The 19496-nt window shown below is 46.1% G+C and overlaps 1 protein-coding gene across 3 annotated transcripts in view; it reads right to left on the minus strand.

Moving 5' to 3' along the window:
- The window catches only part of LOC140393932 (uncharacterized), a 224242-nt gene that overhangs the window by 81895 nt on the left and 122851 nt on the right, over positions 1-19496 (minus strand). For all 3 annotated transcript variants that reach the window (XM_072480584.1, XM_072480582.1, XM_072480583.1), the window contains exons 6-11: positions 11870-11942; positions 7998-8025; positions 5954-6094; positions 4434-4565; positions 2118-2265; positions 822-871 (exon numbers count right to left, since the gene is read on the minus strand). In XM_072480584.1, coding sequence (XP_072336685.1) covers positions 822-871; positions 2118-2265; positions 4434-4565; positions 5954-6094; positions 7998-8025; positions 11870-11942 — 572 coding nt within the window. The remainder of the gene's footprint in view (positions 1-821; positions 872-2117; positions 2266-4433; positions 4566-5953; positions 6095-7997; positions 8026-11869; positions 11943-19496) is intronic.

The raw sequence follows: 19496 nt of genomic DNA on the forward strand, positions 1-19496 counted from the left end.
CAGGTGGTACCAGGTTGGAACCACGCTGGCGGGACTCAGCGGAACTCGGCGGAAATTCGGCTGGTCGACCGCGGAGAATCGCCAAAAGCTGCCTCCGGCCGGCGTTGCGTCGACCACGCTGGTGCGATTGCCGCCGATTCTCCAGTAGCCGGAGAATCGTGTCGGAGCGGCGTGGCAGGAATTTCCTGTCACCGCCGATTCTCCCCCCCGCCGTGGGCAGGATGATGTACTGATACTCCACTCAGCATGTAATGGGGTGAGGCCACTCTTTGCAATAATATAAGGCATGAAAATCCTCTAAACATCATTTGAATAAAGTAATCAACCCAATAGATTAAATAGTCGTTTGGTAGTCCAAAACTTAAGTATTGCCAAAAAAAGAGACATATTTTGTCTTGGACTCATCGGTGCACTTTACAAGTATACCAGCTTGCAGGGAAAACAACAATTTATATTGTATGAGAATAGACTGCTGATTGGGTGGCAAGTGGACTCTGATTGGCTGAGGTGTTGCCATGGGGAATGCACCAGTTGATGGTGACTGACATTTAACTGCCAAGTATTGTTTGGAATTTAAACCAGGCATCTTGACCCTGATAAAAACCTTTAACGTGTCTTCTTTCAGCAATACCATATTAGAACAATATTAGAATCACAAGCAGTATATTAACCTGAAGAATCATAGGAAATGATTGAGAACAAAGATCAAATTTGCCATTATCCGTTGCCTAAGTGTTCATTACGAGAAATGTGATCACTTCCTCCTGAATTTACCATATTTAAGATATCTTTATGGTAATGACCCTACAGTACTCATTTACCTGATGCATAGCTCTCATCATTTGATGCTTCGTTTGAAAGTCGGTGTCGTCTGTAAGAGAGTACATTACATTGTTTAGAAACCTCAATTTTTTGACATCGCTGTGTTACTGGTGAATGAGGTTGCTCCAAACCTCTGGTACTATGCAAGAGTAGAGCTGGGAGTTTGAATGTAATAGGGTCTGATAGTGGACAAGCAGCCCAATTTTGGAATCACACTGGTTGAGAACCAGGAGAAAGTAGAGTGGAGTAAAAGGAAGTTGGTCCATTATTCAGAGATGTACCTGCTCAGTGTGGCCTGCACGTGGCTCCAGTTCTGTGCACAATGATTGTTTCGGTGCTGACTGCGTTACTCAATTGAACAGACACTCACCACAGAAGAAAGCCCAAAAATGTAACCTTGTAACCATGCCAGCATTACCCACATTCTGGGAACAAATTTAACCAAAAGGAAAATAATTTTACTCTCCAGCCCTACTCTAGCTTCAAGCCACCCATTCCATCGAACTTTCTTCCCTCTCAGCCACCACTGCCTTGGGCAGTTTGTTTCACGTCTACCTTCCAGCCAGTCTCCTGCCTATTTCCCCCATGCTGCTGTAAACCTGACCCAGTTTCCTCAGTTGGTTCATCAACTAGGCATGGTGACCTTCCTCCGGAATTGCTGCCATCTAGGTGGTCAGTAGCCAGCTGCAGAATCCCAACAGTTCCGCACAAGAGCACAGTTGCTGAAGAGGAAGCTGGGGAACCAAATGGGCAGATTCACCCATGAAGATTTGCACTGCAACTGTTTGTAGGGCCTTGGAAACATCGGAAGCCTACAGAGCAAGGCAGGTGAGGGCCAGAAAGTTGGGGGGGCGAAGCCAATATGAGGCGCTTCCCGCTGAGGGGACCTCAGGGTTGCATTCCTGAGTCGTACTATAACCAGCACCTGGATGGTTCTGGAAAGTGGTTGCGACACAAATGACTGCAATGAAAATTATGTGAAGACCGTTACCACATCACCCCTTCGCCATCTGCATGTAATGGGCATGGAGGGGTCAACCAGCAGAGGGAGGAAGGGCAGGGAAGCACTGGCTGAATGGTGATGGACTCTAGGCTCCCGGGGTCAAATAGTCTATCCTGTGCTGACGCTATCACATTGAGTATCAGGAGAGAGAGGACTGGGAAAGAATCCAGCTCAATAAACAATGGCCTGTGTACATTCCCTCTTCAAACTCAGAGCCCATATCGTCTGGTCCAGCACTGGAACACCTGGAATTCTGATGATTTCCTTCATGTTGGAGAGAGACGGTCCTTACCTCTCATGTCTCCAAACTGTCTGTTTCTGGAGTTCTGCTGAATGATTTTCTTCATTTCTTGCAGCTCTGCATGTTCCTTGGCGTGCATACTTTTCAGATTCTCCACGTGTTCGACCATCACCTGCACACTCCGACTCACTCGTGCTTCCTGCAAGACACATCGCACATGAGGGGTACAATGCGCACAGTGCTGCTCTGTCCAGACAAAACTTCATTATGCATAATCCTTGTTAAGATTGTTAAGGTTGTTAAGAAGGCGTATGGTGTGTTGGCTTTAATTAACAGGGGGATTGAGTTTAAGAGCCGCGAGGTTTTGCTGCAGCTTTATAAAACCCTGGTTAGACCACACTTGGAATATTGTGTCCAGTTCTGGTCGCCTCATTATAGGAAGGATGTGGATGCTTTGGAGAGGGTGCAGAGGAGATTTACCAGGATGCTGCCTGGACTGGAGGGCATGTCTTAAGAAGAAAGGTTAAGGGAGCTAGGGCTTTTCTCACTGGAGCGAAGAAGGCAGAGAGGTGACTTGATAGAGGTGTACAAGGTGATGAGAGGCATGGATAGAGTGGATAGCCAGAGACTTTTCCCCAGGGCAGAAATGGCTGTCACGAGGGGACATAATTTTAAGGTGATTGGAGGAAGGTATGGGGAGTTGTCAGACGTAGGTTCTTTACACAGAGAGTGGTGGGTGTGTGGAATGCACTGCCAGCGGAAGTGGTGGAGTCAGAGTCATTAGGGACATTTAAGCGACTCTTGGACAGGCACATGGCCAGCAGTAAATTGAAGTGGTGTAGGTTAGGTTGATCTTAGATTAGGATAAATGGTTGGCACAACATCGTGGGCCGAAGGGCCTGTACTGTGCTGTACTGTTCTATGTTCTATGTTCTATGTTCTATACCTTCACAGCAACTAACTAATACAAGAACTTTGGAAGTTTGTTATTTTTTAAAGAGAAACTTGCAAACCACAAAGGTACAAACAAACAAGAGTTTTATTGGAAACGTGTCTTCACTACAGGCTGCTAGTCTAGACTGACTGTTAATATGCTCAAACTGTCGATGATATCTTTGATATGTCACGTGATCAAACTCTTAAAGTGACCTTGTTTCAAATAGGAACAAGCGTGAATACAAAATAGGAACTATAGAAGGAATATCAGGGAATCAAGAATGGATGATTGGGGAGAATGTCACTTGGTTTTCCTCCACAAGTGATATGGGGATTTCTACTACCAATTGCTGCTCCAGGTGTGAGTGCCATGCACACTGTGGTATAATCCCCTGACCTCATGTGTTTGTGTCACATGGTCCAGGGCACTTAAACCTGGAGCAGAGACTAAAGGATTGGGCAGAAACTAAAGGGGCGAAATTCTCCTACCCGCCCCGCCACATTTCTGCGCCGACCGGCCGGCGGGAGTCTCCGTAACACCGGCCGGTCAATGGGGTTTCCCATTGTGGGGCAGCCCCACGCCGTCGGGAAACCCCCGGGCGCCGGCAGAACGGAGACTCCCGCCGGCGGAGAATGACGCCCAAGGTCTTGGACAGGGGTTGTGGAGAAAATTTAAAAATAAGACATCATTTATACGTATGTGGAATTGACAGATCACTAATGATAGCCTGGTCAAATCCTGCAAAAACAAGAGAAGTGTTACCAGTGTGTTATTGGAACTCGTAAGACTGACGGTGGTACATGTTATTGAGCGAGCCTGGAACTAGCACTGACACGTCTAGTATCTTGGTCCCTGAGATGGGAGGATTGCTACAGATACAGTACTGATACTAATACTGTGCATAAATTAAATATTGCTGCGAAAAGAGACATACTGTTGAAACTTTGCCTTGCACTCATCAAGGCAGACCCCAAGAATACTAAATTTGAAAGGGGGCAACAATTTATACTGCATGAAAAAAAGGATGCTGATTAGTTGGCAAGTCAACTGTGACTGGTTGAGACATTGCCATGTAGAATGCTCCAAGGAACTACTGGACCCCATGTTTCTGTTGAATTCAAAAAGATGCAATGCCTGGACATGTTCCTTTTGGCTGCAGAGGACAGGTTTCTGCTTATGAATACATATAACTTCTAGAATACATAAGTAAGCCGAATTATGAGCCTGACTGGTAATCTTGAATTGGTTGTTAGTGTAATTCCTGACACACTCAGGATGGTTCAGCAAGTGCTATCCACTCATGGAATCACATCTAAAATTAGGCAATAACTGAGCATATACACAGATTGATGATGAATAATAATACTTGCATAGATAATTAATTGAAACTGTGTACTCTCTTTAGTGAAAACAAACCCACATATACACACCTGATGGACTGCTCCTAGTACCTCAGACTTGTTGGCCACTCGGCTGATGGAGGTTTCCAGGATCTGCAGATTCCGCTCCAGTTGTTTTAGAATCTCCTTTCGTTGTCCATCAAAACAAACTGCTTTCAGTTTCTGCATAGAATTAATCACAGCTGTTACCTTCTACACATTAACATCTTGACTGGTGTGGTCACAGCAAACCTGGTTCCATTCCCCCAGTATTACTTTATACCCTCTGTAGCGTTCAATGGTTCAATGTTTGAGTATGAAACTCTTGTAATGGATCTATGTGCACGGTGCTTGATTGGTTAAGCCTGGGTGTTGACTCAGAGATAAAGAGACATCACTCTTCAAACAGACATCACTATGCTTGGAGAATGTTGCAGAGATTTCAAAGTATTGTATCTTCTGCTTCTTGGGTTCTCGGCCTGTAGGCAGTTCAGGCCCACAGCACCATAACCCCCACCATGGGTAGGACAAGGAGGCAGGCCCAAAAATCCACCCCAGCCAGAATGGGGATGGAACTCCGTACTAAACTGATCCACATAGGTCACCAACTGAGCCCACAAGGAGTCCGAGTTGTTTTGGCAAGACACACCTTTACATGCTTGTTGTAGATTTGTATAGTGATGAGAGAGTCTCCAGTTTTCTTTTCATCACATGGCTGGCCAGGAATCTCTCCTGGTCTTACCACCTGCCATTGAGGTATGTTGAAAGGATTTACAAGCTGATGTTTAGTCTGTTTTGCCACATTGTGAATGCGCCTTCCTTGGCCACCAAGTCCTGGGGTGGGACTCAAATCTGGAGCATCTGGCTCAAAGGAAGGGATACTTCCGTTGCACCACAAGACCTCCTCAAGCATTACTTGAAAAATCTGTAAACAAAGTTCCTGTTTAGATCCGAGATACAACATATACAACACCCTCCAGCTCCTGTCCCTACTTGGGGCAGCACGGTGATTAGCACTGCTGCCTCAGTGCCAGGGACCCGAGTTCAATTACAGCCTTGGGTGGCTGTCTGTGTCAAGTTTGCACTTTCTCCTCGTGTCTGCGTGGGTTTCTTCAGGATGCTCTAGTTTCCTCTCACAGTCTAAAGATGATGTGGAGATGCCGATATTGGACTGGGGTGAGCACAGTAAGAAGTCTTACAACACCAGGTTAAAGTCCAACAGGTTTGTTTCAAATCACTAGCTTTCGGAGCGCTGCTCCTTCCTCAGGTGAATCTAAATGAACAGTCTAAAGATGTGCAAATTAGGTGGCCATGCTAAATTTCCCCTCAGTGTCCGAAAGGTTAGGGGGGGTTATTGGGTTACAGGATATGGATGGGGGCCTAGGTAGGGTGCTCTTACAGAGGGTCAGTGCAGACTCGTTGGGCCGAATGGCCTCCTTCTGCACTGTAGTGATTCTATGATTCTATTATTTCCCCACTATCCGCAATATTACATTTGTATCTCTGTAGTACCATCATCTAATCTCCAGTTACTTTCCAACCTTCAGCTTTTGTCTCCTCTCTTCCATTACCTGCTGTATTATTTTGCATCCTTCCAGCTCCTTTCGTATGTTTTCTTCGGCCACATCCCGCGCTCGTTCCTCCACTTCAAGTCTTTGCTTCAATGTGAACATGTCAGATTTGAATGCGAGAGACAGGTGTATGAACGCGGACTGGGAGAAAGGAACAGAGCGCGAGAGAGTATTTTGCAGTGTCGGATGAAGGAACATCAATGTGAATCCTACTGACGTCTGACGTCCCCACCCCCACAAGGTATCTGATATTTGAACTTTGAAAAAACACAAGAGTCAAAACCAGTCAATGTCCCATGGAAAGAAAGATATTGCATATATATAGTGTATATATATAGTATAAAGATATTGCATATATATATTGCATATATATAGTGCTTTTCACTACTTCAGGATTTCCAATAGCATTTTACAGTCATTACAATAATTTTGAAGTGTGGACATAATTTCAACGTAGAAAACATAGTAACCAATAAGCAGGATCCACCGGGTGGGTAACATAAAAGTTAAGGAATTATATATCCAAACCACAATAACTGGAGAATGGGACACAGTAGAAACAGCTACCATCACAGCAACACACTGCAGAAAACAGTCTCTGCCCTCCCCACTCAGCCGAAAACAAAGGCTGGTTATAACCTAAAACTCAAACAGAGAAGATTATGCCTTCACTGAAGACAGTTTTCCCAAATGTGGACAAATAACCTTTGTGTGGTAGCTATCAGCTGAATTTAGCTCAGCATTTGGACGTTGTTTGGGAACAAAGGGCATCTCAGAGTTCAGGAAATGTAGATAGTTGTGAACAAAGGGGTAACTTATGTAATACTGTGTGTATAGCCAGTGTAGTTAAGTGTACTGTTGCAGTGTTTTATAGTCCTTCTTGTGTGTTTTTCTTTCACGTTAATAAATATTCTTTATTAATTGAATGCAAACTGACTGGTCTGTTCCTCCAAGTAAACCAAATTCAAAATATAGACCACTAAGAACCGATGTTCCAAGTTACCCTTCAGGGTATTGGGACACCCTCGCAATTAACATCAGCCGGATTAACACAACTTATATTTATATAACATCAGTAACTCAAAAACAAAATCATATCAGGAGGTCATGAATAGAAATAAACTCAGGAATGGATAAAGAGCCACAGCATAAAGGATAGGTAGAGATGTGTTTTGAGAAGGCAGAGAAACAAAGGAAGGGAGGTGTTGAGGGAGGCAGTACGAGAGGGCATGGTCAGGATGGTGACAATTTAATGTATTTTGTGGGATGTGGGCATTTGTTGCCCAGCCCTAATTGCCTTGAACTGAATGGTTTACTCAACCATTTAAGAGCCAAACACATTACTGTGGGTCTGGAGTCACATGTAAGCCAGACCAGGTAAGGATGGCAGATTTCCTTCCCTAATGGACATTAATGAACCAGATGGGTTTACATCAACCTCATGGTTTTACTGAGACTAGCTATTTAATTCCAGATTTTATTTATTTAATTTCAATTCCACCAGCTGCCATGGTGCGATTTGAACCCATGTCCCCAGCTCACCAGCCTGGGTCTCTAGATTACTAGTCCAGTGACATTACCATTACACCACGTAAATGTTGGGTGAAGAGAGGTTGGGCTGCACAGAGCCGAAGGCCAAATAGTGCAGATGGCGGTACAAGATTCAAAGGTGAATGGAGAGATCGTGGAGGGAGTTGAAGATGAAAAGATTGTGAATAACTGTATTAGGGGACAGCTAATTGCTAAATATTCTGACAGCTGCTTAACTCAACGGCTCGCCTGACGGTTTAGTCAGCAAAGGCAGCATCTAACTGAACCATTTAGCTTGTACTGGGCTCCTTCACTCATTTGTAGAAGCAGTTGAAGCAGTTGACTTCAGCACCTCTAGGCTGATGCGAGGACTGTGTGGAAACCAGCCAGAGATCCTGACCACTGACTCCAGCTAGAGGATTCACATGTGGATTAACTGAGGGCAGGATCGAAAGCAGGTGGGTTACTGTCCATAGTTGAACATTGCCAGAAAACAAAAGACTGCTGGACTTACCTCGATGTCTTTCTCAGTGTAGAATTCTCTGTAAAACAAAAATATGTATCGCTTATTAAACGGACAACAGTGCCTATCACTGTGGAGTTTGAGTATCCGCAAAATGGGCGCAGTTGTGGACACAATGTGTGCAACATCTGTATTGTGCTCCAGGAGGAAGAAACTTCTTAACTCATTAACTTCTCGTATAGAATGTTCTCTTGTACCCTCTCCTCTGTGCACCAACTCTTGTCACATGTGTTCCTGGTGGGCCATGGCTTCTTGCTCACGGTTCAAGTTTATGAAACTGATTTAAAATCAATCGTAATAACAGCTGGAGAATTGTACTTTATCCCTGGAATTTAACCATTGGGACAGGACTGTGTAGTGACAGGGTAACCATTAAGCAACACTCTTCCTAGGAGGTGCAATCTCTCTCATGTCATCACCCTCACCACCGAGTGCAGGCCTGGAATTTGCAACAAGTCCACAACCTTCAACCGCATACTGATTCTGTGTTCCATTGGAGAACACAAACCAAAGCACATTGGAGTTGGTCGATCGATCCTGTGGACAGCTGACCTGGAGATGCCAGTCTTCCCATTCTGTTCTTAGAAAAATACCTCTTATCCAGCGGTTACACATCTGCTCGAAACAGAACAGTGTGGGTTTGTACATGAATCATACATACTAAATAGACACTACACCCTGTACGCTTCACCCGATGCCAGTGTTTATATAGTTACATAGTGTATCTTGTGTTGCCCTATTATGTTTTTCTTTATTTTCTTTTCTTTCATGTACTGAATGATTTGTTAAGTTGCTCACAGAATAATACTTTTCACTGTACTTCGGTACACGTGACAATAAACCAAATCAAACCAAACCGAAATACTCCTCCACAACACAAAGTGACCATTGACAATACAACATAAGTTCACCTGATACAGCATACGTACATCAAAGGCTCGGGGACAGGGGTAACTTTAACTTTGGCCAAACCCGCAAAACAAGTGATATGGGATCAACTGCCCATTACACGTGTCTCCAAATCTGTCTGCCATCAAAATCAGTTTGGCTCTTGATTTATTCAGAAGGGAACTGGTCACTGCTAAGGGGGTTACAGAGAAGCTGTGGTGGATAATATTGCCAGTAATACTGTAGAAAGGAGCAACACTGTGCCATAGTGCAGAAGTGATACAAAATATAATAACAGTAGAAAAGCAGCAATCAGGGGCGTCATTCTCCGCCGGCGGGAGTCTCCGTTTTGCTGGCGCCTGGGGGTTTCCCGACGGCGTGGGGCTGCCCCACAATGGGAAACCCCATTGACCGGCCGGTGTTACGGAGACTCCCGCCGGCCGGTCGGGGCAGAAATGTGGCGGGGCGGGTAGGAGAATTTCGCCCCAGAGCTGCAATATTGTGTTGTTCGCCCTTAGTGCTGAAGATGACCATGCCTATCATCTGGAATGTTTAGTCAGGTTATGATGGACATGTAGGTAATGGTGAAGTTCGATCATTGCCCATAAGGTTTTGCTGCAACTATGATAGGATACCACACTCGATTGCGATTTGGATGATCTTCTGGCTTGGGATTTCCTCTCCTTGTGTTTTCTCTTTGCCTCTTGCTCTCAAAGGAGGCAGCACCATTTGTTATTTGGTTGCACCAGGTGCAGGGATCCTGTGTAAACTTCGCCCAGGACTCGGAATCGAAAAACTCCAGGGTGAAGTCTTCAGAGTGTTCTTGTAACACTTCCTTTGTTCACCATTCGAGCACACCCCATACTCAAGCTCTCGATTCACGTTTGTAAGCAATTCTCAGGCTTTCTGACTGCATGACCAAGCCCAACTCATTGTGACTATCTCTATAGGATGTGGACACTTGACATGCCAGCTTGGGTAAGTGCCTCAATGGTGGGTATTTTGTCATGCCATCTGATCTTCAGAAGCTTCTGAAGGCAGCTCAGTGGTTAGGTCTCTTGGCACAGTCCAAGTCTCACACGCGTGGAGCTTTCTATCGACTTTGTTTGATTGGCAGACTTACTCCTCTTTATTCCCAGACTGATGGTTGAAGCTGCCAAAGACGACACTTAATTTGGCAATTCGTGCATGTGTCTTATCATCAATTTAGAAGCTCGAAAGAGTCTGTTGCCAAGATATGTGAACTTATCCGCTTCTGATATGTTCTGGTCATGGCTGAAACCCTGGGCTGGAGATAGGCTTTCCTGGAGCAGGCTGGTACGTTACTTCCATTTACTTTGTAATGATCAAAATACCAAGTTGTAACATGCGTTAGAGAATAGGTCCACATAACTTTCCACGCCTAGCTGTGAACTGGCAGTTAAAGCACAGTCATCAGGAAATAATGAAGTACATCCTTGGAAATATTGGTCTTTGTCAGAGTTGTCTCCGGTTCAGGAGCATCCTGTCCATGTGATATTGGATTTTGATTCCGGGATCACCATCATGGGTGACATTAGACAGCATGGGAGAGAAAAACTTGCTGAATGTAGTTGTCGCCAACATGCTGCCCTGCTTAACTCCATTAATGACCGGGAATGGGCCAGGAGACTCACCATCCAGGACACACGTGAGCAAGCTGTCATGGAACTGTCAAACTATTCATGTTGGATGATTCCTTGTCCCCATGTAGACTGAATGAGTTCAGTGATCTTCTTAACCCATCATTGACCTCCAGCTTTGGACACCTCAGCTGGAATAGCATCAACTCCTGGGGCCTTGCCACTAAGCAGGAGTTTGCTTGCATTTGTCATTTCTAACAGTGTGGGAGAGTCATTAGGAGAGCAGCTGGCGGCAATCTGATTATTGCTTCTTCATTGAAGGATGAGACCAATTGAGAATGTGTTTAAAGTGCTCTGCCCATCTTTGCCGAATTTGGGCTTTTTTGTGAGCAGTATTGGCCCGTTGGCACTGAGGATCAGTGTGAACCAGGGGTCTGGGTAGACAGATTCTAAAGCATTGCACAATCACTTCCCATCTGCGACCTGCATATGACTGCTTTCCGATTCAGCCAAGCATCTGGCTTCTCTGAGATTGCATTGGACAGTGCTGTGGATGTTTTGGTAAGCATTGCATTTGGATAGTGATGACTTAACTGGTGTAAGCTTGGTTTGACTAAAGTAATGAGGTGATCCAGAAACTCATGGGGCTGGATTCTCCATTTCAGTGGCTAAGTGCCAGCTGAAAGGGAGAATTTGCAGGCGTTTTAAACACCAAAATTGGCATTGGACCCTCACCAACTCTGGGACCGGCTCCTGCGTCAAAAACAGCTGGAGAATGGCCGGGTACCTGGCCACGCATGCGCACAGCGATGACCTGCTGTGGCCGAGCCATATAACATGGCGCTGACTGAGCGTGGACCCAACACACCAAATGTGACCCGACAGGCCACCTCCTGGCCACCCCCCACCAGTCCTCCAAGCCCTCATGGAAGCCTCCTCCCGGCTAGCGGCACGGATCCCGGCCTAGTGTGGCGGCTGTGGACACAGTCGGGAAAGCGGCCCATCGGGGGCAGAGCATCGGGAGAGGGCCTTCCGATGACGAGTCAATGCCATTTCAATGGCATGTGGCATGATGACACCATTTCGGAGCGGGCGGAGACTCGAAAACCGGTGTCAAACTGACGCCGCCCCCGATTTGGATGTCGGAATGGATTCTCCACCCAATCGCCGATTACAATATGGGCGCCGGGCAACGGAGAATCTCGCACATGGTTTTTCCATGCCAATATTGTAATACTGCATACAGAGTTAATAATTAAGAGATCCAATTGAGTGTTTATTATGTTGTTGGGTCTTTGTGAGTAATATGAACCCGAGTTATGATTCCAGAATCAGATTATTGTTCTCGGTCCCATGCGGGCTACTGCTGCTTACCTGTGAAGGCCCAGTCTTTTCAAAATGGAGACCTCATCCATAGAGTTGTTCAATGGTTCCTCGGGTGCGCTGTCTATGTGAGAGTGAGCACAGTGTGAGTAAAATACTTGTGATGTTAGAGGAGAGGTGCCATGCTTATAATTTGCACCTCAAAATAACATGGTCGCAGCACTAAATGTCACAGATTTAATAAGTATGCAATAATAATTATTAGCAATGATAAAACATAAACTTAACAGCAACCTCATTCATAGAATCCCCACAGTGCAGAAGGAGGCCATTCAGCCCATTGAGCCTGTACCGTCCCTTAGAAAGACCACCCCATCCAGGCCCAATCCCCCACCCTATTCCTGCAACCCCACCCTAAGGGGCAATTTTAGCATGACCAATCCACCCAACCTGCACATCTTTGGACTGTGGGAGGAAACCAGAGCACCCGGAGGAAACCCACACAACCATGGGGAGAATGTACAAACTCCACACAAACAGTCACCCGAGGTCAGAATCGAACCCGGATCCCTGGCGCTGTGAGGCAGCAGTGCTCAATGGCCTCTTTAGAGTTGAGCCACGTGATAGTTCATGCCGTCATCGGTTACTTAACAGGCTGATAGTCAATCGTGACCTAGTCTTTGTACAGTTAATAACCATCTAATAAACCTCTGTTGATTATTGTGTTCAACTTATATAATTCAGCATTTCCATTCTTTTATCTTGCAAGTACAATACACAACAGGATAAATTAAACTGGCGACGGGGAATGGAAAGAAAAATTGTTTTTTTGAAGTGAAAAAAAAGTCCAATTTGTGAAAAGAAAGTTGAAGACGGTCAACATTGAGGCATATCAATAGTGAGTCCGTGATTGCACCTCATACGTAACACCTCAGACCTGGCATCGGAGCCGGTAAGGTTTTGGGTGCAAATTGAAAGGAAAGGTCCATTCTGAATTTAAACCGGCACTCCAAGAGGTTCAGCCTGCAGAAGTCGCCACATGCAGTAGAGTAAGACATGGAGGTAGAGGGAAAGAAAAAAAGCAAAAAAAAATGTGGGCATTGCTAGCTGATTAATTAGACCATTGATCTAGGGGTGGTGGCAAGAGCATTCAGATAGCACTGAAAAATGGCATAAACATTGGCACCATGGGTCCATCTGAGGAAGACTCATAAAACTGGAAACCATTTGAAGAGAGATTCCATTATTATATCCTGGCTAATAAAATTTCAGAAGATATTCAGGTCCCTGCTTTTCTCAGTATAATTGGAAGCAAAACTTTTAGTTTGCTCAGAAGTTGGTCCAACCTGAGAAACCAGGTGGCCAAACTTATCAAGAATTGGTTAAAATATTAGAAGGCCATTATTTCCCAAAGCAATTGATTATCACTGAGTGGTTTCCATTTCACCAAAGGAATCAACTAGAAGGGGAAAGCATTGCGCAGTCCATTGCGACCCTCAAGTGCCTCTTGGATTATTGCAAATTTGGTATCTCACTTGACGATACCATTAGAGATTGCTTGGTTTGTGGGTTGAGAAATTAGGCCTTTCAGAGAAGACTATTAATGGAACAAAACCTAAGTTTGAAAACAGCATTAGATATTGTTGTTTCAATGGAGCTAGCTATGAAGGCTCAGCTTGGAGCAGACGCGAGGATCCATAAATTGGCTATCGCCTAGAAAACGTCTACCCAGCAATAGGTATGTCATCGCTGCACAAAAATGGGCCATTCACAGGGTGATTGCTGGAGCGAAGATAGCCAATGCAAAAATTGTGGCAGAAGTGGCCACACAGCAAGAGCTTGTTGGAGTAAAACAGTCTCTCAAGAGAAGAATGTTCAAGGAAAAAAAAACTTCTAAAAGAAGGGAAAAAACAAATTCTACTGAGAAAATCCACAAAGTGGAAGAAAATTAGAACAACAACATGAAAATACAGCACATGGTCCTGATGAGGAAGTGAAGTTGAATGTACTGTCTGTACAAGGTCAATCGCATTGGTTCTGGGTAGCTCTAAAACTGAATGGACAACCTGTAAAAATGGAAGTCGATATGGGTGCTGCAGTCTCCTTAATTCCTGAGACCATCTATGATCAGAAACGGAATCACTACTATGGAAGTCAGCAGGTGTCATCCGGAGGTCCTACACTGAGGAAATAGAGCCTGAAAGATGATGCATCACAGTCAAATTAGATTTCAGTGGACAAACTAAAGAGCTGCTGTGGTCTGAGAAAGCTTTTTGGCCACTCTTGGCTGGAAAAGATCAAATTAAACTAGACAGCTGTGAACAGCTTAGTTGATTCAAAGATGGAAAATACAGCAGCATATTCGAGGACACACTGTGGCCCATGAAAGGAGTGCAAGCATCTTTAAAGATCAAGCAAAATAGCCAGCAGAAGTGTTTCAAGGCTAGAGCAGTATCTCATGCTATATATCGAAAGGAAGAATCTGAAGTATGAGACTCATGGATACAGGAATCTTAGAACCCGTCACTACCAGTGACTGGGCTACCCTCACTGTGCCTGTAATGAAGCAAGATGGAACAATTCGCAAATGCGGAGACTTTAAAACAACCATCAATACCCGCTAGCATTGATTTAAGATTTGTCCTCTGGCTTAGCAGGAGTTCAGCAAAATTGACCGCTTCGCAGGCTTACCTGCAAATAAATGCAGCAGAATCTCAACACCGATCACCATTATCACTCATAAAGGCCTATTCCACTACAAGAAATTACCTTTTGGAATAATGTCAGCACCTGCTTTATTTCAATGGCCCATGGATCAGATCCTTAGCAATCTACAGGGATAAAATGTTACCTTGATGTTGACTAATTACTGGTGCCAATGAGCAAGAACACTTGCGTAACATAGAAGCCACACTGAAACACCTTCAGATACAAGGGGCGCGATTCTCCACTCCCACGCCGGTTGGGAGAGTCGCCTGGGCCGCCAAAATTTCCGGTGACGCCGGTCCGACGCCTTCCCGCGATTCTCCCAAGCGGCTGGAATGGCCCGGTCGAGTTTCGCGGGCCGCAGGCCGGAGAATCACCGGAGACACCGAAAATGGCGATTCTCCGGCACCCCCGCTATTCTGAGGCCCGGATGGGCCGAGCGGCCAGGCCAAAACGGCGAGTTCCCCCCGGCGCTGTCCACACCTGGTCGCTGCAGTCGTGGGCGGTGCGTGAACGCTGGGGGGGCGGCCTGTGGGGGGGCGAGGGGGGATCCTGCACCGGGCTTCACCTGGAATGTGGGGTGGCCCGCGATCGGTGCCCACCGATCGTCAGGCCGTCCTCTCTGAAGGGAGGACCTCCTTCCTTCCGCGGCCCCGCAAGATCCGTCCCCCATCTTCTTGCGGGGCGGACTTAGAGAGGACGGCAACCACGCATGCGCAGGTTGGTGCCGGCCAACCCACGCATGCGCGGATGACATCCGTTATGCGGCGCCGGCCGCGTCATCTATGCGGCGCCACTTTTACGCGGGCGACAAGGCCTGGCGCGTGTAGATGACGCGGCCCCGAATCGGTCGGGACCGGGGCCATTCCGCGCCGTCGTGAACCTCGAATGCGTTCACGACGGAGCGGCCACTTCGGCGTGGGAGTGGAGAATCCCGTCCAAGGTCTTCATGTGAGGAAAGATAAGTGTGATTTCTTTCAAACATCAGTCCAATATCTAGGCCATGTAATCGATAGTAAAGGTTTGCACAAAGAACCCAAGATGAGGGTTATAATGGAGGCTCCATGACCAACGATTGTAACACAGTTAAGATCATTCCTAGGGTTAATTAAGAACTATGGGAAATTTGTCTTAAGTCGAGCAACCCTACTTAAAACATTACATACCTTTTTGTGCATGAAACAGGTATGGCAATGGGTGCCAGAATGCAGAAAAAGCACATCAGTCTAAAGAAGCACTGAAGAAGTCAGAGTTGTTGGTACACTTCAACCATTACAACTTACTTGTGACGCTTCGCTGTACAGTTTTGGAGCAGTGGTGTTACATATAATACCTTCAGCGGAAGAAAGACCAATAGCTTTTATGTCATGTACCTTAACAAGTGTTGAATCAAACTATGTTCAGTTGAGAAAAGATCACTGAGTATTATCTTTGATGTGTGAAAATTTCCTGCGCCGATATGGTCATCGCTTCACATTATTGATGGATTGCAGGCCTTCAACAACAGTGGTGCATTCTTTAATAGCCCACATAACTGGCACAGTCCTGCTTTTTCCCCTATCTGAACACTAAGGTATTCCAAGTAGACTCCAATGATGAACTTTGATTCTATCCTCACATTCCTATGAGATCAAATACAGTCAGTCAGAGAGCCATGCCAATGCTGATGCATTGTCACTTTTTCCTTTGGCTGCTGATCAGACACCACCCAGAAGGAAAATATCTTCTTTTGTGCGCAGATAGAACCCATTCCAGTGACTGCTGCTTAGGTCCAGTGACATACCAGAAATGATCTATGAGGAAGGTATTGGAAATGATGTTAAAGTGGGATAGCAGGAGCATATCCTGAATTATAACGTATATTTCCAGGAAACTCGAGTTGACAGCACAGGGCTGTTGCCAGTTGTGGAGGATAAGAGTAATAATTCCTCCAAATTTGCAACAAAAATATTGGAACAATTACATGAAGGACACCCAGGTATAGTTCAAATAAAGGAACTTGCATGGAGCTACTTTTAGTGGCCAGGAATTGATGCCCAGATAGAGAAAAAAGCAGGACTGTGCCAGTCAGGCAAGGAACGCACTGCAGTTGTCCCTGTTGCATTCATGGGAGTGTCCTAAAATGCCCCGGCAATTTTTTGACATCAACTTTGCTGATCCATACAAGGGGCACATGTTCTTGTTCATAGTAGACACACATTCCAAGTGGTCTGAGGTGGTCCTGCTGAAAATAACGACTGGAACTATCTATTGAAAAGCTTGATGACATTTTCACCAGATTTCGGAAACCAGAAAATTTGTGTGTGACAACGGTCCACAATTTATGGCTCAGGAGTTTGAGGACTATTTAAAGATGAGTAGTATCCAACACGTAACAACAGCGCCTTACCATCCATCCATGGTTTAGCCGAAAGGTTTGTCCAGTCCTTGAAGCACGCACTGAAAACCTCCAAGGACCAATATTACATCGCCACTGAAACAGTTTCTTGGCGACATATCGCAACACCACAGATGTGAATACACAGAGTTCCCCTACTTTAATACTAATGAATGGGAAGCTGAGAACTACCTTTGATCTATTTTTATCGCAGGAGATGTCCAAGATAGTAGTACGCAATCAGCAGTCGCAAGTCATAAGAGAAGATCATTCAAGAAGATGCTTGTTTAAACATGGAAAGCAAGTGTTGGCACACAGCTATACCACTAGTGAGAAGTGGGTTCCTGCAACTGTATTGGCTCAGACTGGTCCAATCTCTTACACCGTACAAACAGGAGATGAGTTACTGTGGAGACGACATGCAGATCAGCTGCTATCTTTTTTTTTATAGATGTTTTATTGAAAAATTTTTCCCAAACAACAATTTTTCCCCTCTTACAAAGCAAACGCAACAATAACAATACAGAAATTTTTAACAATACACAAGTAACAAAACCCCTTTATCTTTGACCTAAACTAAACCCCCCCCCCCTCCCCCCCCCCCCCCTTCCCCCTGGGTTGCTGCTGCTGGTCATCTGTCTTCCCTCTAACGTTCCCCTAGGTAGTCGAGAAATGGCTGTCACCGCCTGGTGAACCCTTGAGCCGATCCTCTCAGGGCAAACTTTATCTGCTCCAGTTTAATGAACCCCGCCATATCGTTTACCCAGGCCTCCAGTCCGGGGGGTTTCGCCTCCTTCCACATGAGTAGGATCCTGCGCCGGGCTACTAGGGACGCAAAGGCCACGACATCGGCCTCTTTCGCCTCCTGCACTCCCGGCTCTTCCGCAACTCAAAATAGAGCTAACCCCCAGCCTGGTTTCACCCGGGCCTTCACCACCCGCGAAATCACTCCCGTCACTCCCTTCCAATACCCTTCCAGTGCCGGGCATGCCCAAAACATATGTGTGTGGTTTGCCGGGCTCCCGCCACACCTCCCACATTTGTCCTCCACTCCAAAGAACCTGCTCAATCTTGCTCCCGTTATGTGTGCTCTATGTAGCACCTTAAATTGAATCAGGCTAAGCCTGGCGCATGAGGAAGAGGAATTTACCCTGCTTAGGGCATCAGCCCACATACCCTCCTCTATCTCCTCCCCTAGTTCTTCTTCCCACTTTCCTTTTAGTTCGCCCACCGACTCCTCCCCCTCTTCCCTCATCTCTCGGTAAATCTCTGACACCTTGCCCTCTCCGACCCACACCCCTGAAAGCACCCTGTCCTGTATCCCCTGTGTCGGGAGCAACGGAAATTCCCTCACCTGTTGTCTAGTAAATGCCCTCACCTGCATATATCTCAAGAAATTTCCCCGGGGCAACTTATACTTTTCCTCCAATGCTCCCAAGCTCGCAAAAGTCCCATCTATAAATAAATCTCCCACCCTCCTAATTCCCAACTGGAACCAGCTCTGAAATCCACCATCCATTCTTCCTGGGGCGAACCTATGGTTGTTCCTGATTGGGGACCCCACCAGGGCTCCCCGCACCCCTCTCTGTCGCCTCCACTGTCCCCAGATATTCAATGTTGCCGTCACCACCGGGTTCGTGGTAAACTTTTTAGGTGAGATCGGTAGCGGCGCCGTAACCAGCGCCTCTAAACTCGTCCCTTTACAGGACTTTCTCTCCAGTCTTTCCCACGCCGCTCCCTCACCCTCCATCATCCATTTACGTATCATTGCCACATTGGCGGCCCAATAGTAATCGCCCAAGTTCGGTAGTGCCAATCCTCCTCTGTCCCTACTACGCTGAAGGAACCCCCTCCTTACTCTCGGAACTTTCCCTGCCCACACGAAGCTCGTGATGCTCCTGTCTATTTTATTAAAAAAGGTCTTAGTGATTAGTATAGGGAGACATTGAAATACAAATAAGAACCTCGGGAGGACCATCATCTTAATTGCTTGCACCCTGCCCGCCAGCGATAGAGGCTGCATGTCCCACCTCTTGAAGTCCTCCTCCATTTGTTCTACCAACCGTGTCAGATTAAGTCTGTGCAAGGTTCCCCAGCTCCTAGCGATCTGAATCCCCAGGTATCGGAAGTTTCTTTCCACTTTCCTTAGAGGCAAGCCTTCTATCTCTCTACTCTGGTCCCCTGGATGTATCACAAATAATTCACTCTTCCCCATGTTTAGCCTATACCCCGAGAAATCCCCGAACCCCCTCAAAATTCGCATAACCTCTATCATTCCCCCCGCTGGGTCCGACACGTATAACAATAGGTCATCCGCATATAACGAGACTCGGTGTTCTTCTCCCCCTCTAATCACCCCTCTCCATTTCCTGGAGTCTCTCAACGCCATGGCCAGAGGTTCAATTGCCAACGCGAACAACAATGGAGACAGCGGGCATCCCTGTCTTGTTCCCCTATATAGTCGGAAATACTCCGATCTATGTCGACCTGTAACTACGCTTGCCGTTGGAGCCCCATAAAGAAGTCTAACCCAGCTAATAAACCCGTTCCCAAACCCAAACCTCCTTAACACTTCCCATAAATACTCCCACTCCA

The sequence above is a fragment of the Scyliorhinus torazame genome, chromosome 17, assembly GCF_047496885.1.
Source record: "Scyliorhinus torazame isolate Kashiwa2021f chromosome 17, sScyTor2.1, whole genome shotgun sequence".
NCBI classification, from domain to species: domain Eukaryota; kingdom Metazoa; phylum Chordata; class Chondrichthyes; order Carcharhiniformes; family Scyliorhinidae; genus Scyliorhinus; species Scyliorhinus torazame.